We start from the raw sequence: 26,730 nt of genomic DNA, 5'->3' as shown, positions 1-26,730 counted from the left end.
CTTAAAAACAAAATATTTGATCATATTCTAAATGAAACAATAATTGGTCTGATGCAGTATAATCAAACCAATTGTTTTTTATTAGATTGTTTTATTGATTTTTTTTGGCAATTTCTTTGTTGATTGTTGTGAGTTGCACAGAGATGGTGGGAGTTGGGTGGCATAAAAATTTTATTATTATTATGTCTGGTTGCACAATTAGCCAGATGTTTTAGAATGGATTTGGCATTTTTATTTATTATTACTTCAATCCAACAACAATTTCAGTATATCATTGAACACTTTATGAAGGATTTGCTTTTTATTTAAAGAATGCTCCCATAAATACTTTCTTTTTGAAATTTAGAATTTTAATAAGCAAAAATAGGAGTCCAAATGTTTTTGTTTTATGTAAACAAGCAGTCTAAAACTAGTATTTCTAACATTAAAAGAATGGCCAGAAATGGTAAAGCCAAATTTAATCGTTCAGTCTCATCAATTCTGGAAAATTAGCCCTTACTTTAAACTTTTTCATTAAAATCAGTTAGTCTTCAGATTTTTAACTATTATCTGATATTTAAATTTACCCATCCACCAATTTTATTGCTTTAAGACAGAAAGCAATTGAAAAAAACCCTTATTGGTGGAAATTTAGTATTTTATCAGAATTGTCTATGTATGTGTTTATGGGTATTTTTGAATTATTAATATTCCAAGCTTGATGTTTTTCCTCAGTGTTGCTGTCATCTATGCTGTATGTGCATCTTTAATGAGATGGTAATTGTCTGTAATAAATTAATAATTTTGATGCTTGTATGTAGTTTCCAATAATTTATCTCATTTTTGCTGTTCTATTTTCACCATTGTCAAACATTTGTTTATTTCACAAATGCTTGCTTTAGGTTTGGGTTTTGCTTCATTGTTTCTTTTGGAACTTTTATCCCCACACTAAGCTTTAAAAGAGAAATGCTGTATTAAAGTAGGCAACTATTTAGGAAACTCAAGGTTTTCTAAAACGACTCCCACATTGTAAAGAAGTGACAAAGAGGAAGAGGAATGACCAAGAGTCCTGAAGAACTGAAATTCAATTCAGGTTTGGCAAAACCATTCATTTTTAAGGGTGAACTTTGTGCCTGGTGATTGAATGGAACTTTGGTGCAATAACTCTAAGATTCCTGGAAGCCTGAAGTCTATTACTTAATAGACTTAAAAAATACTTCTACGTATGCTCTCTCAGACCATCTAAACCAGTTCCTTTCTTCTGATTTTGTTGATGCAAATAATATAGGAAAGCCCAAAGCTCAGATTCTTTCAGCATCTCTCCAGAGACACCAAAGTTTGTGTTTCTTGCATGGAGCAGATGAAGTAGAATCTGATGCTAAGTTACTAAGTCGTATTCCTGTCAAAATCCCAACAATGCACGGGTTAGAGAATGTTATCTATTTTCAAGGACCACAGTACTACCTCTATATTAAAATTATCATAGTACACAGAATAAAGAGTGAGGCACTTTTTATATGAAATTTGTAATCAGATTTGCATTTTGCAGACTTCCACTTGAAATGTAAACTTTCTCTGGAGTGATTTAAAAGTACCGAGAAAGGGCAAAATAGTAGGTCAGAAAGATAAATTCTATAATTCGTTGTTTTGACTATAGAAACACTAAGTGATTTCATACCTTCCATACAATTAAAGGTAATAGGCAAGTGGCAAATTAAAATCTTGTCCCTTATCTTGAAGCTAGCTTGTATGCTGGAAAAAAGATAACTATCACAGTACTTAGCATTTTATTTTGTAATTTGATAAATGCCAGAAATATTTTCTGCATCCAGTTATTATTTATATAACAAAAACAAAACTAATGTTAAACTTTTGACTGACAGAAAAGTTGTATCTTCCCTAAATTATCAATGACTACTATTGTATGCCTGGAGAATTTTCTGACTAGCATTAATTTAAGTGTCAATGAAAATGGGAACTCTTCAGTTCAAAAGGATCTCAAACCATTTTCTATTTCTATATTTCTATGAAATAATTTTATTTCTATAAATTATATTATTTGAATTATGAGCAGACCTCTTCTAGATACTTTTGTGAATTAATTTTCATGCCCTGGACAATTATCTATTTTTTTTAATACTGTGATACAATTATTAATTGTATCTTTGAATTACAAATTTCATTTGTCTTCAAAGCTTATTTCATATCACTTTGTCACACATCAAGTCTAAGGAAAATAATGCTAAAGACAAACTTAAATATACACTTATCCAAGGAAAAGTAAACACCAGCGGAACCAAATTTCATTTCAGTATTTAAGATGATTAATGGTTTTGAGATACAATTTTTGTGTCAGCTAGAAAAAAAATCATGAGACGTAATTTTAAGGAGATCCTTTATTTGAAAGGAACATTTGTTTTTCTATTTTAAACTACAAAACAGCTTCCAGTCATTCTGCCATAAATTAAAATGAAGAATAAGGCAGGACAGACACTACATGAGCAAAGTGAGAACGGTTTGTTTTTCAGAAATGTGAATTTAAAATATTTCCCCATTATAAGCTTTCCAGTTTTTAAAAATAAAACTGTCAAAATCCCCACAAGAATTCAAGTGGTGTGTGAGGATACATCTGAAGACCAATGAAACACATGACAAACACATTTTGCATGGTCTGTGTCCCAATGTGTAGTTGCTGCCAGAACTCAAGATTTGCTCGGTCATCTGCCCTTTTCCTTTTCTGATGAAAAAACAGCTGGTAAAAAAGAGGCACCACAGTAACAAAACAACCTTAGTTGCAAGATGCATGTTAGAAACTTTCAATTCTTTTTAAACATTTGATTTGTTGAAAGACAGCATATTACAAGTCCTTTAGATTTTCACGACTGAATTTACGACCTGCCTCATCGGATTCGTTTCTGTTGTCGTGCTCTGTAAATGTCATGAATTGGAGGAACCACTGATCCCTTTTCCTCGTCGTCATCTGAATCTTCGTTTGGTCTTTTGACAGATTTATTGAGAAGGGCATTATTTTCCAAAGGTCCATTCCCTTCCATTGTAAGGTCAGGCAAGCCTCCTGTAATAATCCGTACAGCTTCATCCACAGCTTCGGAAGAGGGAAGAAAAGAGTTCATTTTGTGTAAAAAGGTTTGCTCAATAGTTGTGAACATACACATGATTTATATTTAGAGACATAAAGTACATCAGTAATTACGAGAAAGGGATAGAATACTCTCTAATATTTTTGCTCAAATGGCCATTCCCTAAAGTTAAGGATGACCCTGTTTATATAACACCTTTAATCCAGCCAGCCTCTGACCCAGTGAAATCACCTTACTGGGGATCACCATAACCAACTCTATAGTTTCCCGTTTCCCAAACACAGATCTATCCAGGTTCTCTAAGAACGGTCCAGGTCAATCTAGCAAAGTTCCATTATATCACCAGCCCTGAACCCATTGGCTAGGAAAGTAGTTATCTGGGAGCTGAGTGGGGAACAAATAATCTGATTGGAACAGGGACAACACAGGTGATCATGTACTACCGCCAGGCACTTCCAAAATGGGGGCCAGAGGAAAAACAACTTACTGTCTGGAAGTTTGCATCTTCTGACAATCTCCATGAGTTCATCCACTTGCACAAATGGACCCTGCATACGCACACAAAAAGATTAGCCATTTAATAGAAATATTGACATAAAAGCATTATAGTTCAATAAATATAATATTAATGAAATGAGGCAGTAAACTACCAAAGTCTTCAGAAGATTTCATTATATTACAACTAACCTGAAAACACACAGGAGGTGGGAGAAGTTTCATTAGAACTACAGCAGCAGGTGGAACAGGAAAGACACCACCAGGAACTGGATGTAAACCTGGAGCTGAAATAACAACAATAATAAATAAACAAAAATAACTCTTAATGGTTTTATAGCAAAAGTAAAAAGGCTTGATTGGAGTTTTGTTTATTTTGGAGATGAATCTTACAAGGCGTCATATGCAATGAATAAAAATCTGAGATCAAATGACTTAACTCAAACTTCATGCACTACAGAATACATGCGTAAGGGTGAATTAGAAAAGCATTTTAAAAATAACAGTTTCAGTCACAATGTAGCAGAGAATTTCCCTTTTTATCTTGATAAAATTTAGTAATCCTCTTACGTGCTAAATGTCTTGGTTGAAATGGAATCATTTGCTGGGTATCTGGTTTTGGATATTCTGGCTTTCTGTCTGCTTCATCTTTTAGCACAGGCACTATTGAAGGTGCCACTACAGGATCTGGAATTATGGTTGATAGCTTTGCACGAGAGACATCCTGGAAATTGTATTAAAAGAAAAGTGTTAATGAATCCATGTGACTTAATTAAAAAATCTTTAAATGATGAAAGTGTGCAATGGACATAATGTAAGATTCTCTGTTAACTTACCTTATAACCAAGAGCTTTGAGTTCACTGGCAGAACAAGGGTACAGATCCATGAATTTATACCTGTCTACCAGCAAAGCTGTTTCTTTGCCCTCATATTCTTCCTTGAAAGCTGTAAACCTTCGTTTCTCAACTTTTAATATGCTAGCCAAGTCACCAATATTGCTTTCAAAAGCTAAAAATCGAGCCCATATTTCTCTGTATAAGAAAATACCGAAGAAAGCAAATAACCCAATAGCAATTAATTCATATGCCCAACAAGAGACAGAAAAATCAAAATATAGAAAGCATGCTTATTTAAGCATATTCTAACTACATTGTCTAAAATAGTACCAATGTCTTTTGCAACTGCTCAACTGTTCAGCAGGTTTCAAATCCAATTTATTGCAAGACTCACTGCTACATGTTTACTAAAAAATATTTTATGTGTTGGTGGCTTGCTACTAATCAGCTCTGTCTTTGCATGAGAAACTATTCTAGTCTAATGTTAAATTTATTGTAAACAAATACCAGTCTTTTTTTTTTTCTTATAACCAAAAGGCACAGCAATTGCCCATAGGTTAATTTTAGCTGCCTCCTTTTTCTAGAAAATGTTTATTTTAGATCTAGAAAAACTGACAACTGAGTCTATTCTATAAACTGCTCTAGTAAGGAGGGACAGTCAAAAGAAATGATTCTATACTTAATATTGATTCTGGCGAATGGCAACCAGTCAGTTTATGTATAAAGAGGGAGCCATGGTGGAAGAGCTCTTACAAATAAAATGGAAACAAAATGAGCTGCATGCATAGATTGTCAATTCACTATATTTAGGAGCAAAATGGCAGACAAAATAGTTACTTATTAAATTTAGACAAACGTAATCCATAAATGTACATAATTCCCCAGCACTTTTGTTCCAAAAAAATAGGGTCCAAGTGGAAATCATTTGTTAAAGGGAATAGTTTTCAGTGAGTAAACACAGATGAGTTGAGGAAGAATGTACGGTGAAAGCCAAGAAGGAGGTATGATCATTCATTTATGTATGTTTGTATTAATCAAATTTATACACCACCCATGTCACTGTACAAGTGATTTTCACACTAAACTCATTACTATAGTTTTCAAAGCATAAACATAGATGAGATGGGGAAGCATGTAGGTACAAAGCAGGCAGGAAGGTGGAACTATTCATTCATGTATATATGTATTAATTAGATTTATATGCTGCTGATCACACTGTAAGTGACTGTGAGTGGATTACAGTAAACTCATTTCTGATGCATGCGGGTCAAAGTGCCAAAGCATGCCAGGTCAGATCAGAACACCATCAAAGCATTTGGGGGCATCCATAAAATGAATGCCAACAGAATGTGCTACATTCTTTGTTTCTCTTAATAGCTGTCTCTTTATTTACAAGTAAAACAAAAGAGATCACTTGTAGGAAGAAGCTTTGGTAAGGCTTACCCAGATTTCTCTGGTGGAAGGCTCCCCGAGGTCAACACACGTTCAAACAGGACTCTTGTATTATTATCCTCTATTTAAAACAGAGTTTAAAAGCAAAGATGAAAACATGTAAATATTTGTCTGATTTTTTAAAAAGGCAAATTTTTAAGTTTAAAAAATAAGGTTAAAATACTGAATCAAACTAAGAAAAAAAGGGAAGAAAAAATCTGTAAAAGAAAAAAAAGGAAAAAATATAAGACAACGATTTCCCCCTTAATTCAAAACAAGTAGAAATAGTTTCAGTAATTTATCACCTTTTCTATCATTTCAATCTAAAATCTCTTCATCCCATACCCTTTTAAAAAAATATTAAAAGAAATTATAAGAAAATAACTTTGATTCTTTGAAAATCCCTATCTATTCCACATGGACAGAACAAAATACTAATGGCTGCATTTCCTACATAAAAGCTGACCAAAAGGGGCTTAAGGCTGAAAAGAAGCTATATAAATTTAACTTTTAATTACATATTCATTACAATTAAAGATACTGTATCACACTGAAACAATCCAAATCTTAACAGAAGAATTTAAAACTCAATTTACAATTGTTGACAACAGCAGGGTACATAGGATCAAACATCATCATCATCATCACTATTACTATTACTATTATATATAAATTTGTAAAAGTGTCATTGTTAAACTGGCTGGGAAGGCTGCAAATGGCAGTCACATTGACCACAGCATGCTGCAAGTGTTGTAAATATGCACTCGTTGCCAGGCACCCAAATCATGATCACATGAACATAGGGGGACTGGGAAATTCCAGGATTTCTGACACCTACTTTTTCAGTGCTGATGTAACTTCAGCCACTGAATTGGTCAGTCAGCAAGTGAGGACTCCCTGCACTATGAGGGGAGATTTAACTCAGTCTTCCCAGTTCATTTTTTTAGTGCTCTGTTATACACATGTCTGCTATGCAATTCATCAGCCTTTGTCTACATTCTCTTCAAATCAGATTGTGTCTAATAACCCTTCTGGGTACAAATCCTGATGAAATAAACTTTTTGAAAAACAAAGAAACACTAAATTTTAAAAGTCCAGGTTTTTTAGCAATTAACTATGCAAGAATGCCTCTACAATTATCAATTGCCCAATATTTACAAATTAGGTGCTCAGTTTTGGGGATAACATTTATTTTGTTTATACAAAAAAGCTTTCTAACATTTTCACTGCACTTAGGGCGATTATAAGAAATAAAATAAATGAATATTAATATTCTAATGGAAAAAAGATACAGTGAATTATAATCTCCAATTTAATGATTTATCTGAGTTCCTGGGACTTACCATTCAAATGAGAAAGGTAATCAATATATGCCAAAACATATTCTGGAATGTCTCCATATTTCTTCAAGCCTAGCTCAAAAATCTTAAAAGCCACTGACTTGTCCTGTGAATTTAAAAACGTTATTAGTCAAGTAAAAAATGAACCATCTAAAAAACTGATATAATAATTTCACTCACTATGAAGAATTACCTTGCTGCAATAATATTCCATCAGAGCAGCTGTAACATAAACATGGTGGCGGGTGCGGGCATCTTCTCGTGCTTTCTTAAATATCATTCGGCCTGATTTTATACCTTCTGCTCGCCTTGCAAATTTCATGTACTGAATATAAACCTGAGGAATGGATAATCTTTTAGCTGCAGTGCAGTATAAAGAGATCTACGCTTTATTACGAATGTGGCTTTGTTGCACATTTAAACTTCTTTATATTTTGAAATTCAAGGTAGCATATATATTTAACATGTTTTAGTTCTTAAACATCCAAAACGTAACAACCATCTAAAAAACGTAATTGTCTAAACTCATATAGCTTCTCAAATTCCTTGGGGGGGTCAAACCGAGCCCCACATAGCAAATAACTGATATACAATTCATTGATCAAAAATCCCCACTACCATATTGCATAGAGTTGGAATTATAAGCCACTTTGCTTTTCTGCTTCTCCAGCTGCTATCCAAATTGCCAGCAACTTTTCGGGCTGTGAATTTTGCCAATGAATTGTTTAAGTTTGCTTAGATGTGGAAAATGAGGTGGAACAAATCAACTATCTGTCTTTTCATAATAGATAATTTATAATCTCATAATTCTGATCAGGTTTAATAATAATGATAACTGGCATGATTTACTGAAATCTGGTAACTATTACTAAAGCCTGGTTGGAAGGGGAATTCCCCTCTCAAAAATGTGCCCATCTGGGTTTCAAGTGTAGCACCAGCCATGATTTTAAGACAGGGCAGCAGAGTTGCTATTGTCACTTGAAAGATCCTGACAGCTCTCAGAGAACTTATTGATCAATTTGGACTGGTGATCCAGAGGGATTGCTGCTACTGGACCAGTTTCATTTTCTGAGCTGCTCAGTGTCATAAATGGATTGGCAATAGTGTTTCTCAGACGTATATTGAAGGACCTCCACCTGCCTCCCCTGGGTATGGGGTCAGAAGCAGCTTGAAACTTCATGGTCATTATAAAGCCATAGTTGCTACCTTGAATGAAGGGTTCAACAACACCTCTAGATTGGGCTGTATCTATATAAACTTTTTCTGCTTGTGGATCCCAGAAAATGTTCCTGGTCAGAAAGCTCTGGAAATAAAACAGTACCAGAAATATCTAAAATATCTCTGGAACAAAACTAAGAATGAATCCAATCAGGAATGTGATTATTTTTCTTCCCTTATTGTGTCTTTAGGTGAAGGTAGCCATCTAGAGGTCAAGGTGACCCAGTCTCTCCTAGGTAGGGATGGGCCTGAGGAATATCTGCAAGACAACTACAAAGGTACCTGAGGCAGATAAAGTCACTAAAATCCTTTCTGAATTGGATTCTAGTTGTGCAGATGCTTTGAAATTGCTTGAGGCACAGTCATGTAGGTTATATGAGAAAAGTTTAAGCCAGTTGGTCTCAAGGATGTGGACAAGGAATCTATGGCCTCCTGTAACTTACATCCGTGTCCCTCCTGGCTGGTTAAGGCCTCTTGGGAGACAACCTGTGGTTGGATCCAGGCAGAGGTGAAGTCATCCTTGAGGGAGGAGATGTTCTGCCGCCCTTAAAGTGGTGGTGGTCTACCCCATCCTCAAGAAACTATCCTTGGATCCAACAGCTCTGGAAGATTTTCACCCTGTCTCCAACCTTGAGAAGGTGGTAGGCTTGCAGGTCCAGAGGAACCTGGAGGAAATAGATTATCTGGACCCTTTTCTGTCGCGTTTCAGACTGGGCTATAGTACTGATACAGCATTAATTGCACTTGTACTTGACCTACAACAGAATTAAGATAGGGGTGGTGCCTCCACCCTGACCATACCTGATCTTTCATTAGCCCTCAATACCATCAATCATGATATCCTTCTGAATTGGTTTAGGGATTGGGTGTGGGGGGCACAGTGCTGTGTGGTTCTGTTCCTCCAAGTCAGTTGGTTTTGATGGAGAGAAATGTAGCCCTATATTTCTGATTTTCAGGTTCCTTTAGAGCTCTACCCTCTCTCTGCTTCTATTTAACATGAAACCAGTGAATGAAGCCATCCATTAGTAAGGGTGTAAGTATCATTAGTATGCTGGTGATATACAGCTTTACCATTCTATCCTTGGTCAATCAAATTATGCAAACAAGATTCCTTCAAAGTATCTGTAGACTGGGGATCTGGATGGAAAAATAACGAACTTCAGCTCAATTTAAGCATGACTGAGTGGCTGTAGGTTTTAATGCCTCCACCATTGCCCCTACATCTATAGATCCATCTTTAGTTATAGGCAAGGTTGCATTCTCCCAGACAAAATTAGTTGTCTCACAACTCCAAAAATTGTGGTTGCTCCAACACTGGAGGTTTTTAAGGAGAGGTTGGACAACCATTTGTCTGAAATGGTACAGGATTTCCTGCTTGATCAGGGGTTGGACTATCTTGGACTATCTTGCTTTACTTTTTAATCCTATTTTGGCTGCTCAGCTTCATATTTAATGAGCTGAGCAGCCAGAAAAAAATTGTTTAAATAAATAAACAAATCCTTAAACAGCTGAAAAAGTTTGTAACACTAGAACTTATTTTTGAATATGGTTCTTCACCTTGCTTTGATACCTATATATGTATCACCGCAATAATAACAACAATAACAAATTAAAGTTGGATGTTACTCGACTCTCAACAACTCTGGGCGTTCACATCAAACAGAGTATAATAAAATCAATAAAAGATAAAAGAGATCTAGACACTTATTTTGTTTTTTGCTAGGATATTCTAGCATTCTTGATGACCCTAATGCTGTTAATGCGTATGAAATTATTGTTAACAGTGATTCCACTTGCTATTCTCCATATTCAAACATATGTTGAAACAATGTGTAATATTTTTCATATTTCCATAATTGTAAGCACAGGAATATAATCACAATGACAAAAAAGCTGAAATAACATATGATTTATATAAATTGGGGGATACAAAATAAGCACCAAAAACGGTTTTAAAAAATGTCACTGAGAGAGCTAAGCCAAAGAATCGAAGTTGGTCAAACTGCAATTATTTGAAAGTTGAAGTACTAGAGATCAAACATACCAAAGTGGGATCGATGTCTTCAATAGCCAAGAGTCTGTTATATATGCTGTGTACTTTCTCATATTTCATACGACTCTGCACAAATTAAAAAATATTTGATTAGTTTAAGTCCAAAGTGACCAGCATAATAGTTTGACTGTATTTTTATGGAGATTACAATCTCTAAAGATAGAGGAGGATTTCATTAATGTTTGAGAGAATAAAGAAATGTTTTGATTCACCTCTTCATAATCTGCATACGCAAAATAAAGAAGCATATTCTTTTTTAATAAAGTGCTGATTGCTCTTTCATAAATATTTGCTGCTTCATCACTGAAAAGTTTAGCATTGTTCATATCCTAAAATAAGATGAAATAATGAAAAGAATTTGTCAGGCAAAATAATTAAAAAGGATAGTCAGAAAACAATTTTCAACCATTTAAACCATGCTCACTGAAAAAATTATACTACCATTGTAAACTTAATTGGATTGCGTATCAAAAACAAACAAACTTGTTTGGTTTCTAATTGGATATTGGAGTCCATTTTATATATACTGGCTGCAAACATTTTTGTCATACAAGTAGTCCTTCGGTTACAACCACTTGTTTAGCAGCTGTTCAAAATTATGATGGTGCTGAACAAAGGGCACTTACAACTGGTTCTTCAAATTCCGGCCATTGCAACACTCCTGCAATCATGTGATTAAAATTCAGATGTGCAGTGGTCAGCTCATTATTACAATCATGTGACAGCCACAGTCACATGATAATAATTTCAAGCAAAGTTAATAGCAAAGCCAGAAGATAGCTGAAAATTACTCCCACATCCACTGCGTTTTTGTTCACCTATGCTCTGGAATTATTATCCATGGCATTCATGCACCTGCCCATGATCCACAACATCTGATTGCAGCCCACCCCAGCCCCCTTCCAAAGCATTGAAGCATTTACCTGTAGAACCCTCTGCCCCCCAATGGACCTCCCCTGCAGCACTAGAGTACCCACTGGCCCTCTTTCCTGGAATTCCTGCGTCTTCTCGCTTAACAATTTGAACGGGTCTGGGATTACAATAGCAACTGGAACTACCAAGATTGCAGTCGCACTAAGTGATGTCATCATGTGACATCACCTTTTAGGACTGCATCATTTAGTGATGGGACTTTCAATTGCCATTGTAATCATTGTAATAAATTCACAATATTGATTACTTTTGTTTCCATACCATTTTTCAATTATTTAAACCTGCATTAACATATTAAGTCAAATTGGTGTTTGTATACTGTTATAATTAACAGTGTTAATAAATAACAATGTGTAATAAAACACATAGATAACACAAAACAATGTGTTATTTATGTCAGTAGTGTACATGCAGATATTTCAACATTTTTTCTTACTCCTTTCTCAGCTAGCAGCTTGCTGGATTGTTCAAGATATTGTGCTGCTTCGTACCAGATATCAGGATGATGACCCAATACTAAGAGGCATTGTTCATATGCAAACATCACTAGCAGAAGACACAAGAGACAATATTTATTTGGCATTTTGCAAAACAAATCATTACTTATTTAAATCACAATGTTTCTTCAAGCTCCTCAGTAACCAATTTTGCATTGTTTGACTGAGAAATCACATCTTATTGTTCCCCAATAAGTCTGTAAATTTGAGGGCATTCTCGTTGTTTTGTATTTTCAGTAGGTTTTTTTAACATTTAAAATTGTTGGTGACTCAAGCAACATCATATATTTAGCACACAAAGGAATCATTTTTGTATCCTGTAATCTAAGCAAAGGTAGATTTATTCTTCTATTTCAAAATTATCAGATTCTGTTTGCACATGCCTTGCAGTCCCATCATGGAAGTGATCTGGGCAGTAAGACAAGACTTAGCACACAATACAGTGCTCTAGATTTAGAATCTAGACTCTATCAAAGTATCTGAAAAGCAAAACAACAACAACAACAAGACCGAAGTTACCTCTCTTCGTGATGAGGGTTTGGTCTTCGGTACGCAGAGGGTTACTCTTTTCCCACTGAATGTATTTTTTCCACATGTCTACCTGCTGTGCTTCTTGTGGAGTATTTTGTGGTGGGACAGAGGGAGCATTACGGTCCAGACCTTTCATCACAGTTTCATACTCCTGAAAGATAGGTAGATATTACAATAGTTAAAACAAAACAAATAATTCAATAATCTGTTTTGTTTTTAATATTTGAAAGTTGTTCTATTGGACATATATTGCAGTTCAGTTTTTCACCACAATGTATTCAAAAGAAGGAAAACAAAAATCCACCATCATCCGTACCTTAGCAACACGTCTAGCATTCATATAATCTCTACTACGATCTTCAATCATTTTTTTGGCTAAGTGGATATTGATTCCCTGGAAAAAGAGAGCAAGCCGTTAAACTCTGAAAACCTATATTTGCAGAGGTTCACTGAGACCTCCTATGTATTTTATTAAACAAGTTATATATGCCACACACAGAGTTCCCTTTTTACGATCTTCTAATCCAGGGGTGTCAAACTCAAGGCCCAGGGGTTGGATCCGGCCTGTGGGGTGCTTAGATCTGGCCCACGGGGCCACCCTGGAAACAGCAAAAGACCAGCCTGCGATGCCTCTGCCAGCAAAAACAGAGCTGATATCGCTGGCAGAGGGTTGCAGGAGACCATCGCAGCCAAAAACAGAACTCAGAAGCCTATTTTCACTGGCAGAGCGCTCGGACCACCATAGGCCCCCCAGACATGAGTGATGCTTGAGCTGGCCACCTACACCCGGGCCACACCCACCCTGGTCCCCTGAGGTCGAACACAACCCTGATGTGGCTCTCAATGAAATTGAGTTTGACACCCAGCTCAAATCCCTTAATTCAGAGTAGCATCAGGGCGAATGGATGGAGCTGAGCATTTACTGGCTGGATGCCCATCCTGACGCCACACAGAGTTCACCGCAGATATTTTTTTCTTTGCACCCTGGGGGAGAAATATCTGCCACCAACCTAGGACTGAACTCTCAACCTTCCAAGAAGCATGACCAGAAATGTACATAATTAAAGAAAACTTTCAAAAACTTTGACTAGGCCAGATTTCTTGTAAAAGGAAGGGAGGGAGGGAGGTTTCTTTTTTTTTTCAGATGAAAAAAATTAGCTTCAGAGTTTTCAGTTTTTTGAATAATCAGCCACTGATTGTCAAGGTAAGGTATTCATATTGTTATAACTGCTACATAAACAATTCATATTAACTCCATCAACTTTTTTCAACTTTAATAAAGGTAATAAAAATAAAGGCTTGAGAAGGCTTGAGAATTCTTATAAGTTAATTCTTATAAGGTCTCAGAAAACTAATTTCAGAAGTAATTCTGAATTCATTGTGATTAAGGCAGACAGATAATAAATGCTTAAATTCAATCAACTTTGAAGAAGCCTTAGAAGTCAATTAAATTGAATGTTATAAGAAATTAAAATCTATCTGTTTATGTTATGAAAAAGATTGTTCCCCAAAAGATGCATTAGCTATTCTTGAGCTAGGATTATCACAGAATATATACCTTGTGGCCAAAAGGATCAAAACTGTATCTGCAAACCAATGTTCCCATATGTAAATTCTGCATCATTGAGATCAGGTACAAAAATCCATAGCCAAACGAGGATCCCAGAAATTTCAGTGGGATAGGACTTACTTTCGTACAAATTATTATTTTCTTTCTTTCTGAAGTTAACTCAGCTTTACCAAATAATGTATTAGCTTTCAAATTCTATAGCCTGTTTATGATTTGAAATGATAAACAAAGCAACAAAGGGGGAAAGGAATATAAATGGCTGGTCTTAAATGCAGAAGACTGGTTTTAATTTTGAACAGTATGAGAAGAGTCTATTCACTTTGCCTTATCAGAAAAAGCTCCCACTGCAGAGGAAGAAAATAGTTGTGTTAGAGTCACTCAAGTTGGAATGCTAGCATCTTTTCATTTACCTCTTCATACTTGTTATAATCTCGCCACAGCTGTTCAATGTTGATCATAGGGTTCACACAGCCTCGCTGATAAACCCTGCGGACAGCTGTTATCCTCTGGTTTTCTGCGTAGGACCCTACTGCTTCACTAAATAGTGAGGCGAGACAGTAATATGTCAGCAATTACACTTTGCAACCTGTATGAATATCAACATTGCATTAATTAACACAAAAGAAAAAAATATTGTACTTACACGCCTTTCAAAAAATTGATGTAATCCACCCAGATCTATATAAAAAGCAGTCAAAGTTTAGTTTGTCATAACTGTTCAGTATTTAACAAAAAATATTTCCCAAAAATATATAGAAACCTACCTGATATGACATTATTTCCATGCCAATTTTATCTAGAGCAAAATCATATGCTTGAGCCATTTTTTCTCTGCAAAAAATACACAGAAAAAACACAATTAAACTTGCATGGAAAAAATATTTATTATGTTCTATTACCTTAAACAAGCAGGTTATCATACATAAAAATACTATTCCAAACTTTTCATAGGGGACAGTTTGACATGTGTAAGAGGATCTACATTTTGGGGAGAATTCCCTGATCAAGGAACCTACATGTTGCATTTTAAAAAGATTTTTTAAAAGTAGATTGAGATTTGAACTTCTTTGGGAAATAACATAGGGTTTAGAAAGAGCTGAAATAAAGCAGTTTTAATAATATTAAGATGTTTTGCTGTTTATTGGCAACCTTACTCTGGGTTTACATTACTATACAGTCATATAATTGAAAATAGTGGTAGTTCTTGTTCAGTGACTACAATTGAGGCAGACAACTCAGTTATTAAGTGAATTTTCTCAGCTTTTCAAAGCTTTCCTTTGCTTTACATATCTAGGAAGATCATAAAAGCAAGAACTGATTACAAAGCTATTTTTTTCATCATCAATTTAACTGTGAACAGTATTAAACAAGGCAGTCACCAACAGATTACCTGTTCTGCAAAGTAAGGTGAAATAAGATTTTAAAAGTAACAATGAGAATGTTTACACTTCAAACAACTTTCAGGTTAATTCCAAACTGCTTTAAACTGATGGCTGTCTAGACATTTGATTCTCTAAAGAGCAGGAAGCTTGAAAATAATTCAGAGTAGTTTGGAGTGAGCTAGATGCTCATAGACTAACTATAATGATGCACAACTATTTGCCACATTTTAAACCACTGAATCAAGAAAATTAACTTTGTGGTATCGTTATACCAGAGACACCACTGAGCAATAGGGTAGTTCCAAGGTTATTGTTGCTTCTACATAAACTAAAAAGTAAAAGCAGGAGGTGAGAAAGAGGGGGAAGAGGGAAGTACCAGTCCCGGGTCAGCAGTGTTATAGCAATACACTCTAAGTCTAAGCAATCCTCCTACAGTGCTGAGTCATCCATTTGTGCCATGGTATGTCCATGTGAAGAATTGACCTTGGCAGATTTATCTATTTCTTCCTAGAAATTCTTCTTATTTCTTCTTCTCAGGCCTAGAAGAAGTAGCCAATAAACCATATCAACTTACTTATAACTGGGTAGCTTCCCTTTTGTTTCTCGCACATATGAAAGGTAGCACTTCCACAAGTCAATGTGTAAGACTTTCATAAGGCATCGCTGAAACAGCTATTTATATTGAGAGAAAAAAGAAATAGTAGTCCATCAGCAGGTCAGAGTAGATTCTTGTTTCGCAAATTTGAACAAACTTCCTCAATTTTGAACAAAATACAATGATCATCCTCTATGTTTTTTTAAAGAAACTTGGGCAAAGCTTCATGAATTACACTCAGTCTCGATCATTTTTAACCAGTGTTAAAATAATAGAGCTGTAAACTACAGCAGTATGAAAGAAAAGATTGACAGTATCCAGTACTGGAGCCTTACAGGTTCTGATTTTCTAAATGGAAATTTGACTGTCACTTTATACACCTTAAAGCATCAGAGGGACTTCACAGAACATATGGACTTTGTTACTCAGATGACTGTAGTGGAATATAAGGATATCTTTGAAGGAAGGCCAGGAACTCGATACTAATTTAGAGCACAGCTGCATATTTATTGAAGACATTTTTCTAAGTAATCCATGTATGCCTCATCAACAAGGTATCTAAACCAAAGTACTGTCCCCAAATCAACCGTGGCATAGTTTAAGGCTCTTAAGTAGTTTTTGAGGAGAGATACAAAGGCATCCCATTCATATTCCAAACTTTGACTGAAAGAAGCATTGAAACCACCATGTTTCATGACATTGTCTGTTTTATGCCAAAACTCATAAGCTGTTAACCTAATTAAATATCCTGGTTAAATTGGTCAATTATATTTAAAACATTTCATTTTGACTTTTTCAAATGAGCCTATCTATTTAAGTAAGGTGAGTAGCATATGTTTGATCTGTTTGCTAATTTGCTAATCAGTATTATATATATGTGTGCAATGTGTTTTATGGAAAGATCATTAACCAGAATAAAGATTTTTGTCTTGTTCAGCAGGGTAATATGAAGGTCAAAACAAATATTTCATCAGGTTCACTTTTCCCAGTCAGCTTCTAGGTCCAATTCAAAATTCTTCTATCTTTGCAAGCCTAATTCATAATCCTCTCTAAACTGTAAGATTTTAGATGAAATAGAGACGTAGGGCCTCTCAATGCTATACCTTCTTATATTTAAATGTATACTTTCACTTGTCCAATTAAATTGAAAAAAGTGAGGAAAAACAGAAATGTGTGGTATTTGCGGAAAGGCATCAAATGCATGATAAACCCAATCTAGCTAGAGCCTATCTGATTTTATTTCTCTGCCAAGTAAAGCTTGATGCACATCCCATGGTATTTTAACTTTATATAGGTAACAGTTTTAATATTTTAAAGCATGTTGTATTTATGTTAATGTTTATATTTATTATGAGCAATGAACATAATAGACTAAGCACATTGTAGTTTTCCTGTGAACAACAAAAAAGCTATTTGCTCCTGCCCTCCTTTGTGATTTCTTTTTTAAACTTTCCAGTGTAGCCTATTTCCTTGGGATTGTCTGATGTTAAAATGCTCAAATATGTCCAATCTTGTTTTGCATGCATGTTAACTGTGGTTCCGCCCCAGGCGCCTGATGGATCCTGAGAGATTCCAGATGGAGCTTGGCCATTTCCTGAGGTTCTAGCACACGACTCGGCTGAGGACTTAGTGGCCGCCTGGGATAGGGCGGCGGCTGATGCTTTAGACCGAGTCGTGGCTTTGCGGCCTCTGACCCGGCGCTGGTCTCACCTGGCTCCTTGGTATACTGAGGAGCTGAGGGAGATGAAGTGCCGGAAAAGACGCCTAGAGAGCAGTTGGAGGGCTAGTCGTTCTGAATCCAACCGAACACTGGTAAGATCTCATATTAAGAATTACCTAGTGGCGATAAGAGTAGAGTAACTACTTTTCTACTCTTATTGCGTCATCAGATAATCGCCCAGCCGCCCTGTTTAGGATGACCCGCTCTCTGCTCCATCAAGAGACGCGGGAAGACCCCTTGGAGGGTAGAGCTGAGGATTTTGTACACTATCTGTATGACAAAATTGCTCAGATTCGTGAACAGCTAGACTCTGACTGGATTGATCCAGAGGAGATGACAGGGGCAGGTCCTGAGAATATTATTTGGGAAGAGTTTGATCCTGTGACTCCCGAAAGCGTGGACAGGATACTGAACAGACTAAATGTGACATGTTTATTGGACCCGTGTCCATCCTGGTTGGTACTGGCCTCCCGGGAGGTGACGGGAGGCTGGCTCCAGGAGATTATAAATGCTTCTTTGAGTGAGGGTGTCTTTCCCACCGTCTTGAAAGAGGCGGTGGTGAGGCCCCTCCTCAAGAAGCCCTCCCTAGATCCAGCTGTATTAGCAAATTATCGTCCTGTCTCCAACCTTTGCTTTGTTGCAAAGGTTGTTGAGAGTGTGGTTGCACAACAACTGCCTCAGTACCTGGATGAATCGAATTATCTAGATCCGTTCCAGTCGGGATTCAGGCCCGGGTACAGCACAGAGACAGCATTGGTCACATTGGTTGATGATCTCTGGAGGGCTCGGGACAGGGGTTGCTCCTCTGTCCTGGTCCTACTAGACCTCTCAGCGGCTTTTGATACCATCAATCATGATATCATACTGCACCGGTTGGAAGGGTTGTGGGTGGGGGGCACTGTTCTACAGTGGTTCTCCTCCTTTCTCTCTGACCGGTCGCAGTCTGTGTTGACAGGGGGGCAGAGGTTGACCCTGAGGCCCCTTATATGTGGGGTGCCACAAGGATCGGTCCTCTCGCCCCTTCTATTCAACATTTATGTGAAGCCGCTGGGTGAGATCATCCGTGGTTTTGGGGTGAAATACCATCAGTACACTGATGACACCCAGCTGTACATCTCCACCCCAGACCACCCCAATGATGCCCTCGAGGTGATGTCCCGGTGCCTGGAGGCCGTACGGATCTGGATGGGGAGGAACAAACTCAGACCCATCCAAGACCGAGTGGTTTCCGTCGTCCCGATATAGTCAGTTGGCGCCATCTCTGACTATTGGGGGCGAGTCGTTGGCCCCCACAGATGGGGTTCGCAACTTGGGCATTCTCCTGGACTCACGGCTGTCTTTTGAAGAGCATATGACGGCCGTAGCCAGGAGGACTTTTTATCAGGTTCGCCTGATTCGCCAGTTGCATCCCTTTCTGGATCGGGACTCGTTACGCACGGTCACTCACGCCCTTGTCACCTCACGCATGGATTATTGTAATGCTCTCTACATGGGGCTCCCCTTGAGAAGCACCTGAAGGCTCCAACTGGTCCAGAATGCGGCCGCGCGGGTGGTAATGGGAGCAATGTGGCGCTCTCATGTAACCCCCCTCCTGCGCGAGCTGCACTGGCTCCCAGTGGTCTTCCAGGTGCGCTTCAAGGTTTTGGTTACTATCTTTAGAGCGCTCCATGGCTCAGGATCAGGGTACTTACGAGACCGCCTCCTGCCACCAATAGCCTCTCACTGACCAGTTCGCTCCCATAGAGAGGGACTCCTCAGGGTGCCGTCAGCCAAACAATGTCGACTGACGGCCCCCAGGGGGAGAGCCTTTTCTGTGGGGGCACCTACCATCTGGAACGGGCTTCCCCCGGAGTTACGAAACATCCAAGACTTACGCATATTCCGCCGTGCCCTGAAAACATTTCTATTCCAACAAGCTGGTCTGGCCTAACTCTCCCTTTTTAATTGGCTTTTAAACTGGCTTTTAAATTGGGTTTTAAACCTCTTTAGATAAATTTGGATGTTTTTAATCTTTGAGCCTAAATTACTTAATCTGTTTCTTAATAGTTTTTAACTTCTATATGTATTTGTATTTATTATGGCTGTTCACCGCCCTGAGTCCTTCGGGAGTAGGGCGGTATACAAATATGAAAAAATAAATAAATAAATAAACTAAAAAACATATACAAAACATCTTTTTATGAATTGTTAAGACAGCCATTTTTCCAACTTGGGCAGCTGCTTCCAACATGCATAGGAAATACATGAAGCCAAGTGGGTAAACATGCATTTTTGAAGCAGCCCCAAGCACCTGAAGAAAACATGGTTGTTTTGATGTTTGAGGGGAGAGCTTCTTCTATTGTAATCTCACATGACAGTTATCAGAATGGCTGTATGTTACTTTTTTTTTTAAGCCTTTGAGCCAGTGTTGATCCAGGCAACTACTTGGACAAGTCTCTGTAATTTTCTTGGCCAGATTTCGGAAATGTTTTGTTATTGCCACCAGGGCTGAGAGACAGTAATTGGTCCAAAGTCACCCAGCTAAGATGGGACCAGAACTTAAGACCTCCTGGTCTGAGGCTTTAATCAGTTCATCACACTGTCTCTCTAACAGTTACTATTGTACACAAATTGATATAAGCAACTGTAGAGGCCACTCTAAGCTCTATTGTCTACCACTTTTATGTGTCAACCATCATTTCTTCTTCCCATCCATTGGGTTCTTCATGTTGATAACATATGGTGAATTTTTTTTCCATAACTATTTTGATTATTTAGTAAGTTGTTCCAGAAGTGTCATAAGGGAAAAAGTATAGTTATGGTTCATACTAGAATGTGAGCTTCAAAGATAACAACTTTGGCATATTGCAAAAAGGGGATTGAGGGATTTTCTGGGGAAATTTTTAGACAGATTTTTAAGGGGTTCTAGGGGGCGGGAGGGTTGTGTGGGTTTGGGGGTTAACCCATGGGGGGAGGGGTCCGGCCCAGCTGCCAGTCGGGCCATGGAGGGTGCGGATTCCGGGGGTAAGGAGGGCATTAGAGTTCATTCTGCTGAGGGCTTTTCCATCAATACGCTGAGTGAGAGGGGCAGATATGGCAGGAGCAGGGGGCCATATCATGTGGTGGGGCATGCACTCGCTATCTCTGAGCGGTGGCACGCCCCGGTCCCCATAGCCCTTCTCGTTCCCCAGGCTGTTCAGACTCTCAGGGCCCGAGCCTTCGGCTGTTGCTGTGCAATTCCAGGTCCGTGGTAAATAAAGCCCCCCTCATTTGCGATCTTATTCAGGAGGGGGGAGCGGACCTGGCAGGTATTATGGAGACCTGGTTGGGCCAGGAGGGGGGAGTTCCCCTCGTAGATATGTGCCCACCAGGCTTCCGTGCAGTCCACCAGCCGAGAGCTCAGGGCAGGGGCGGGGGGGTGGGGTGGCGGTTATTATAAAGGAAGGTCTTGATCCGAGGGAGACCACTGTTCCACAGCTAGCCGGATGTGAGTCCCTTCTTGTGAAGTGGGGCCGTGGAGTGCAGATGGGCTTGTTGATCATGTACCAGGCTCCTTGCCACGTGGCAATGGCCCTGCCTGAGCTGCTCAACATCATAGCCGAGGTGGCGGTTGATACCCCCAGACTTTTGGTCATGGGGGATTTCAACCTGCCATTCATCGGTGAAACGTCTGAAGTGGCTTGGGAGTTCATGGCTTCCATGACGGCCATGGACCTGACTCAGTTAATTCATGGCCCTATTCACACGAGCGGGCACACTCTGGACTTTGTTTTTATCTCTGGTCAGTGGTCGAGTGGCCTTGATACAGGGGATATAGCCATCGAACCCTTGTCATGGTCTGACCACTCGCTCCTTCGACTTGACTTTCTAACCGCTACACCCCACCGCAGGGAGGCGAGACCGACTAGGTGGTTCCACCCCAGGCGCCTGATGGATCCTGATAGGTTCCAGATGGAGCTTGGGCCATTTCCTGAGACTCTGGCTCATGACTCGGCTGAAGACCTGGTGGCCGCCTGGGACAGTGCGGCCGTCGGGGCTTTGGACCGCGTTGTGCCTTTGCGGCCTCTGACCCGGCACCGAACTCACCTAGCTCCTTGGTTCTCCGAGGAGCTTTGGGAGATGAAGTGCCGGAAAAGACGCCTGGAGAGCGGTTGGAGGACCAGCCGTTCCGAATCCAACCGAACACTGGTGAGGTCTCATATTAAGACCTACCTAGTGGCAATAAAAGCGGCAAAATCTAGCTATTTTGCCGCCCTTATTGCATCATCAGATAATCACCCAGCCGCCCTGTTTAGGGTGACCCGCTCCCTCCTCCATCTGGGAGCGCGGGATGATCCCTTGCAGGGTCGAGCTGAGGATTTTGTGCAGTATCTGTATGACAAGATCGCTCAGATTTGGGAAGGCTTGGCCTCTGACTGGGTAAGTCCGGACGGGATGATTGAGGCAGGTCTTGAGAGTGTTATCTGGGAGGAGTTTGATCCTGTGGCTCCCGAGGACGTGGACAGGATTCTGGGATGGCTGAATGCGACCACATGTTTATTGGACCCGTGTCCCTCCGTTGGTGGATGATCTCTGGAGGGCTCGGGATAGGGGTTTGTTCCTCCATGCTGGTCCTGTTAGATCTCTCAGCGGCTTTTGATACCATCGACCATGGTATCATGTTGCACCAGTTGGAGGGGTGGAGGGCACCGTTTTGCAGTGGTTCTCTTCCTACCTCTCTGACCGGTCACAATCTGTGTTGGCAGGGGGGCAGAGGTCAACCCCGAGGCGCCTTGTTTGTGGGGTGCCGCAAGGGTCAGTCCTGTCGCCCCTTCTGTTCAACATTTATGTAAAGCCGCTGGGTGAGATCATCCGTGGCTTTGGGGTGGAGTTCCATCAGTACGCTAATGACACTCAGCTGTACATCTCCACCCCAGGCCACCCCAACGATGCCCTTGAAGTGATGTCCTGGTGCCTGGAGGCCGTGCGGGCCTGGATGGGGAGAAACAGGCTCCGACTCAACCCTTCCAAGACCGAGTGGCTGTGGCTTCCGGCGTCCCGATATAGCCAGCTGGTGCCATTGCTGGTTATTGGGGGCGAATGACTGGCCCCCACGGAGAAGGCTCACAACTTGGGCATCCTCCTGGATGCACGGCTGTCTTTAGAAGAGCATGTGACGGCCGTGGCCAGAGGGGCTTTTTATCAGGTCCGCCTGATATGCCAGTTGCGTCCCTTTCTGGATTGGGACTCCCTATGCACGGTCACTCAGGCACTCGTCACTTCCCGCCTGGACTACTGCAATGCTCTCTACATGGGGCTCCCCTTGGGGTGCACCCGGAGGCTCCAGTTGGTCCAGAATGCGGCCGCGCGGGGGATTATGGAAGCGACGGGGTGCTCCCATGTGACACCTCTCCTGCGCGAGCTGCACTGGCTTCCAGTGGTCTTCCGGGTGCGCTTCAAGGTGTTGGTGACCACCTTTAAAGCGCTCCATGGCTTAGGACCGGGTATCTACGAGATCGCCTTTTGCCGCCAATAGCCTCCCACCGGCCAGTTCGCTCGGACAGAGAGGGCCTCCTCAGGGTGCTGTCGGCCAGACAATGTCGGCTGGTGACCCCCAGGGGGAGAGCCTTCTCTGTGGCAGCACCTGCCCTCTGGAACGACCTACCCCCAGAGATACGCACGATACCAGACCTCCAGACTTTTTGTTGGGCCCTGAAAACACATCTATTTCATCTGGCCGGGCTGGCATGATCCCATCCTTTCGGTTTTAATTTGAAATTGGTTTTAACTGGGTTGTTTTAAATTGAGGGCTGAAATTATTTAATGTCTTTTAAACTGTTTTTTAAATTTTTTATGTTATGTTTTATCTCAGCTGTTCACCATCCTGAGTCCTGTTGGAGAAGGGTGGTATAAAAATAAAATAAAATAAATAAATAAATAAAATAAATAAATAAGATACAGAAGGACATTTGTGAGAACAGGAACATGTATGCAGCTGGAGTGATTTCCATAATCTTTGGTCAAACAAGCATGTTTTGTATGCATTATTTATGGAAATCATATATAACATGTGGAACTACTGATTCTCATACATACAAGAACCAACAAGTTTAATGACAACCTACTCATTCCTGAGGGTCTCATTATGTCTATACCATATCACAATGCTAATATGAATACCTTAAATACCTTCCTGTGTTTCCCACTTTTATACATTTTGTATAACAAACAGCCATATGGAACATTTCATTCATGATCCCTCAAAAAAGCTACCATTTTAGCTCAAGGTAGGCACATAACTCATTCTTACACTAGAGAAAATAAATATTCTAATTGTTATTAGTTTGATTTTTTAAAATTAATGTATACATAGAAGCTTACCTTTTCTACTTTGTCATAATTTTTTGCTTTTATCTGAAAAACAAAATAAAACCCTCAAATAATTAGGTCAGCCTTTCATCAAATATGAAAAAACTATTTATTAGTTGGAATAGACTTGGCTTTTTTTTAAAAAAAATTGAACTGCAAAATAATTGACAAGTTAATGAAGGGTTTTGAAAAAGCTAGTATTACTTTCAGTAGACGAGGATATATTGTGAGAAAATATATACTGTGATATATTTCAGTTACATTAAAATTTGCTTAAGAATGTGTTATCCTCCTGATAATCAAGCATAAATATTAATATTATTTATAACATATTGTATTAATATGGAAGGCAATTTTAGAACTCATGTTTCACAGCAAGTTAAAGTTTATATTCAGATAGTTATTATAGAAAACAGTAATCCTTTATTAGTTTAAATTCTAACACAGATTTAACATATTATAAAACAATATGTTGTTTTATAACAATTTAGTGTCTTTCTAATAGCTGATTAAGACGCTCATTAAGGCTGATACTACAGATGCCAAAGCAGCTTTTGATGTTCATTAATAATAACTATAATACAAAACTTCATGAAACAGATCCCTTCAGTGTTTCAGGACATGGAAACAGCTATTCTCCACCCCCACCCCCCCAAAAAGCTGCTTAGTTACAACATGAATCTAACACACAAATGAAATAAATATTGGAAACGTCTCTGCCATGAAATATTCAAAAGACTTAAATATTTTTTTGGAATACACACTTGTCATTTGTTTCAATGTATTGATAAAATATAGCTGATAATTCTCCATACAATATTTGATTTCAAAGTTAAAATTAAGGTTAAAAGCAGAGGCCATGGGGGGGGGGGGGAAGAAGGTTTCGATTCAAACTAAAAGCAACAGGGCTTTGGAAATCACTGTGGAATTTAATAGTAGGGTGTTCTATCAATGATACATCTTGGAGTTCTGCAATATTAGTTCTAGTATGAATCAAGTACTGTAGTGAAGAAATTAATGCAAATACTTCAGGGGGTTGCATCATTGCAAAGGAATGTGAAAACCTAGGAACTTGTGCATTTTTAAAATTCTAGGCAGCATTGTAATAATTAAAGACTAAGCCATGAAGAGGAAACTTAAAAATACCATCACTTCCAGTATCTTTAAACTATATTGGGCTTCACAGGAGTGAATAATAAATATCTAAAAAGACAAGTGAAGCAGCAGAAGCTAATGAAATGAAAGGCGTCTCTGTGAAGGGACGGAATAACCGTAATGATGCTGCCACTGGGGAAGGTTCAGAGTGTAGGACAGCAAGTCAGACTGCTGATTCTTTCGGCCAAGCACTGCCTGCAATCGCTCTCTGGGATTGCAGAGAGGGGTTTCTTAGCATTGCAAGGAGATGCTGGAATATCTGGGACCTTCTGCATGCAAACCTCATGTTCTACAGCTGAGCTTCAGTGACAATTAAATAGCAAGGTAAATAATTACCTGCTATAAGCATTTAAGCCAGCAGGATACTCCACATCATCTGCAGGCATTTAAAAATAAAACATATTTAAACTTAAAAGTTTATAAAGCTGAGAATGAACCAGGGTGAACAGATTCTTTCACTCACCAACGTAAAGAAATAGAAATAATACTTAATATCAAGAAAATGCCACTCATCTGCAAACACTACCTGCTTATTTGTGTTCTAAATTAGATATGTTCAATCCATGGCCTATGGACTGCATGCAGCTCTGGGCAGCTAATGATGCTGCACAAGGTTGCAAATATTTAACATTATTATGTGATTTATATAAAGATTAACAATATTATATATTTTATATGTGGCTCAGGACAATTTCTCTTCACTCAATGCAGTCCAGGGAAGCCAAAAAGGTTGGACTCCTATGCTCTAAATCAGGGGTGTCAAACCTGTGTCGTCACAGTGGCGTCACATGGCATATTTGGACTTTTTCCCCCTTTGCTAAACCGGGCATGGGCGTGGCCAGCACGTGACACATCTGGCCCACGGGCCACAAATTTGACAGCCCTGCTCTAAATTATCCTGAGCAGCAATTTCTCAATTGGTTACCCTCACAATATGTTGGGAAACCACACAGCTTTTGGGGAGATTATGGGAACTGTAATCCAATAGATCTTTAGGCACCAAATTAAAAAAAATGTTCTGAATTCAAAATGTTTTTATGTAAAAAATGATGTACGGATAGGACATCTTAATGAATATTTTGTTTGCACTGACTGGCATGAATGCTAATTGTGTAAAAATATATCAATATTCTTTCAAGAGAAGAACTCTGTAGTAGAATTTTGTAATCTGTAAGCTTTTACTAATTGAAGAATGCAGAATCCCCTTAAACATACATCCAAAATTATGATTCTATGTTTTTTAACTCATTGTTCTACAGAGGAATTATTGAGTCTGTCATCTGCACCTCTATAACTGTCTGGTTTGATTCTGCAACCCAACAAGACAGACAGACTTCAGAGGATAATTAGAACTGCAGAAAAAACAATTATTACGAACCTGCCTTCCATTGAGGACCTGTATACTGCACGAGTCAGACGGCTGTATGTGAAATATGTGAAAATATTTCTCATCCCCTCCCATCCTGGACATAAACTGTTTCAACTCCTACCCTCAAAACGACGCTAGAGCACTGCACACGAGAACTAGACACGAGAAGAGTTTTTTCCCGAACGCCACACTCTGCTAAA

General features: G+C 39.0%; 1 protein-coding gene across 1 annotated transcript in view; it reads right to left on the bottom strand.

Moving 5' to 3' along the window:
* Window positions 1–2,360: 2,360 nt before the first annotated feature.
* CSTF3 (cleavage stimulation factor subunit 3) overlaps window positions 2,361–26,730 on the bottom strand; it is a 65,700-nt gene continuing 41,330 nt past the window's right edge. The window contains exons 4-21 of the mRNA XM_070934495.1: window positions 24,019–24,051; window positions 15,939–16,036; window positions 14,747–14,813; window positions 14,626–14,660; window positions 14,393–14,519; window positions 12,729–12,806; window positions 12,401–12,563; window positions 11,821–11,930; window positions 10,664–10,780; window positions 10,443–10,517; window positions 7,374–7,517; window positions 7,184–7,286; window positions 5,853–5,922; window positions 4,409–4,604; window positions 4,143–4,296; window positions 3,765–3,859; window positions 3,565–3,625; window positions 2,361–3,082 (exon numbers count right to left, since the gene is read on the bottom strand). Of these exons, the coding sequence (XP_070790596.1) occupies window positions 2,880–3,082; window positions 3,565–3,625; window positions 3,765–3,859; window positions 4,143–4,296; window positions 4,409–4,604; window positions 5,853–5,922; window positions 7,184–7,286; window positions 7,374–7,517; window positions 10,443–10,517; window positions 10,664–10,780; window positions 11,821–11,930; window positions 12,401–12,563; window positions 12,729–12,806; window positions 14,393–14,519; window positions 14,626–14,660; window positions 14,747–14,813; window positions 15,939–16,036; window positions 24,019–24,051 (1,929 nt within the window). The 3' untranslated portion in view covers window positions 2,361–2,879. The remainder of the gene's footprint in view (window positions 3,083–3,564; window positions 3,626–3,764; window positions 3,860–4,142; window positions 4,297–4,408; window positions 4,605–5,852; window positions 5,923–7,183; window positions 7,287–7,373; window positions 7,518–10,442; window positions 10,518–10,663; window positions 10,781–11,820; window positions 11,931–12,400; window positions 12,564–12,728; window positions 12,807–14,392; window positions 14,520–14,625; window positions 14,661–14,746; window positions 14,814–15,938; window positions 16,037–24,018; window positions 24,052–26,730) is intronic.

Source organism: Pituophis catenifer, unplaced genomic scaffold (genome assembly GCF_029215685.1).
Source record: "Pituophis catenifer annectens isolate HBS135680 unplaced genomic scaffold, rPitCat1.0.hap2 SCAF_1, whole genome shotgun sequence".
Taxonomy (NCBI): Eukaryota; Metazoa; Chordata; class Lepidosauria; order Squamata; family Colubridae; genus Pituophis; species Pituophis catenifer.
The sequence above is the reverse complement of the archived record's forward strand: the minus strand, read 5'-3'. Positions and strand labels throughout refer to the sequence as shown.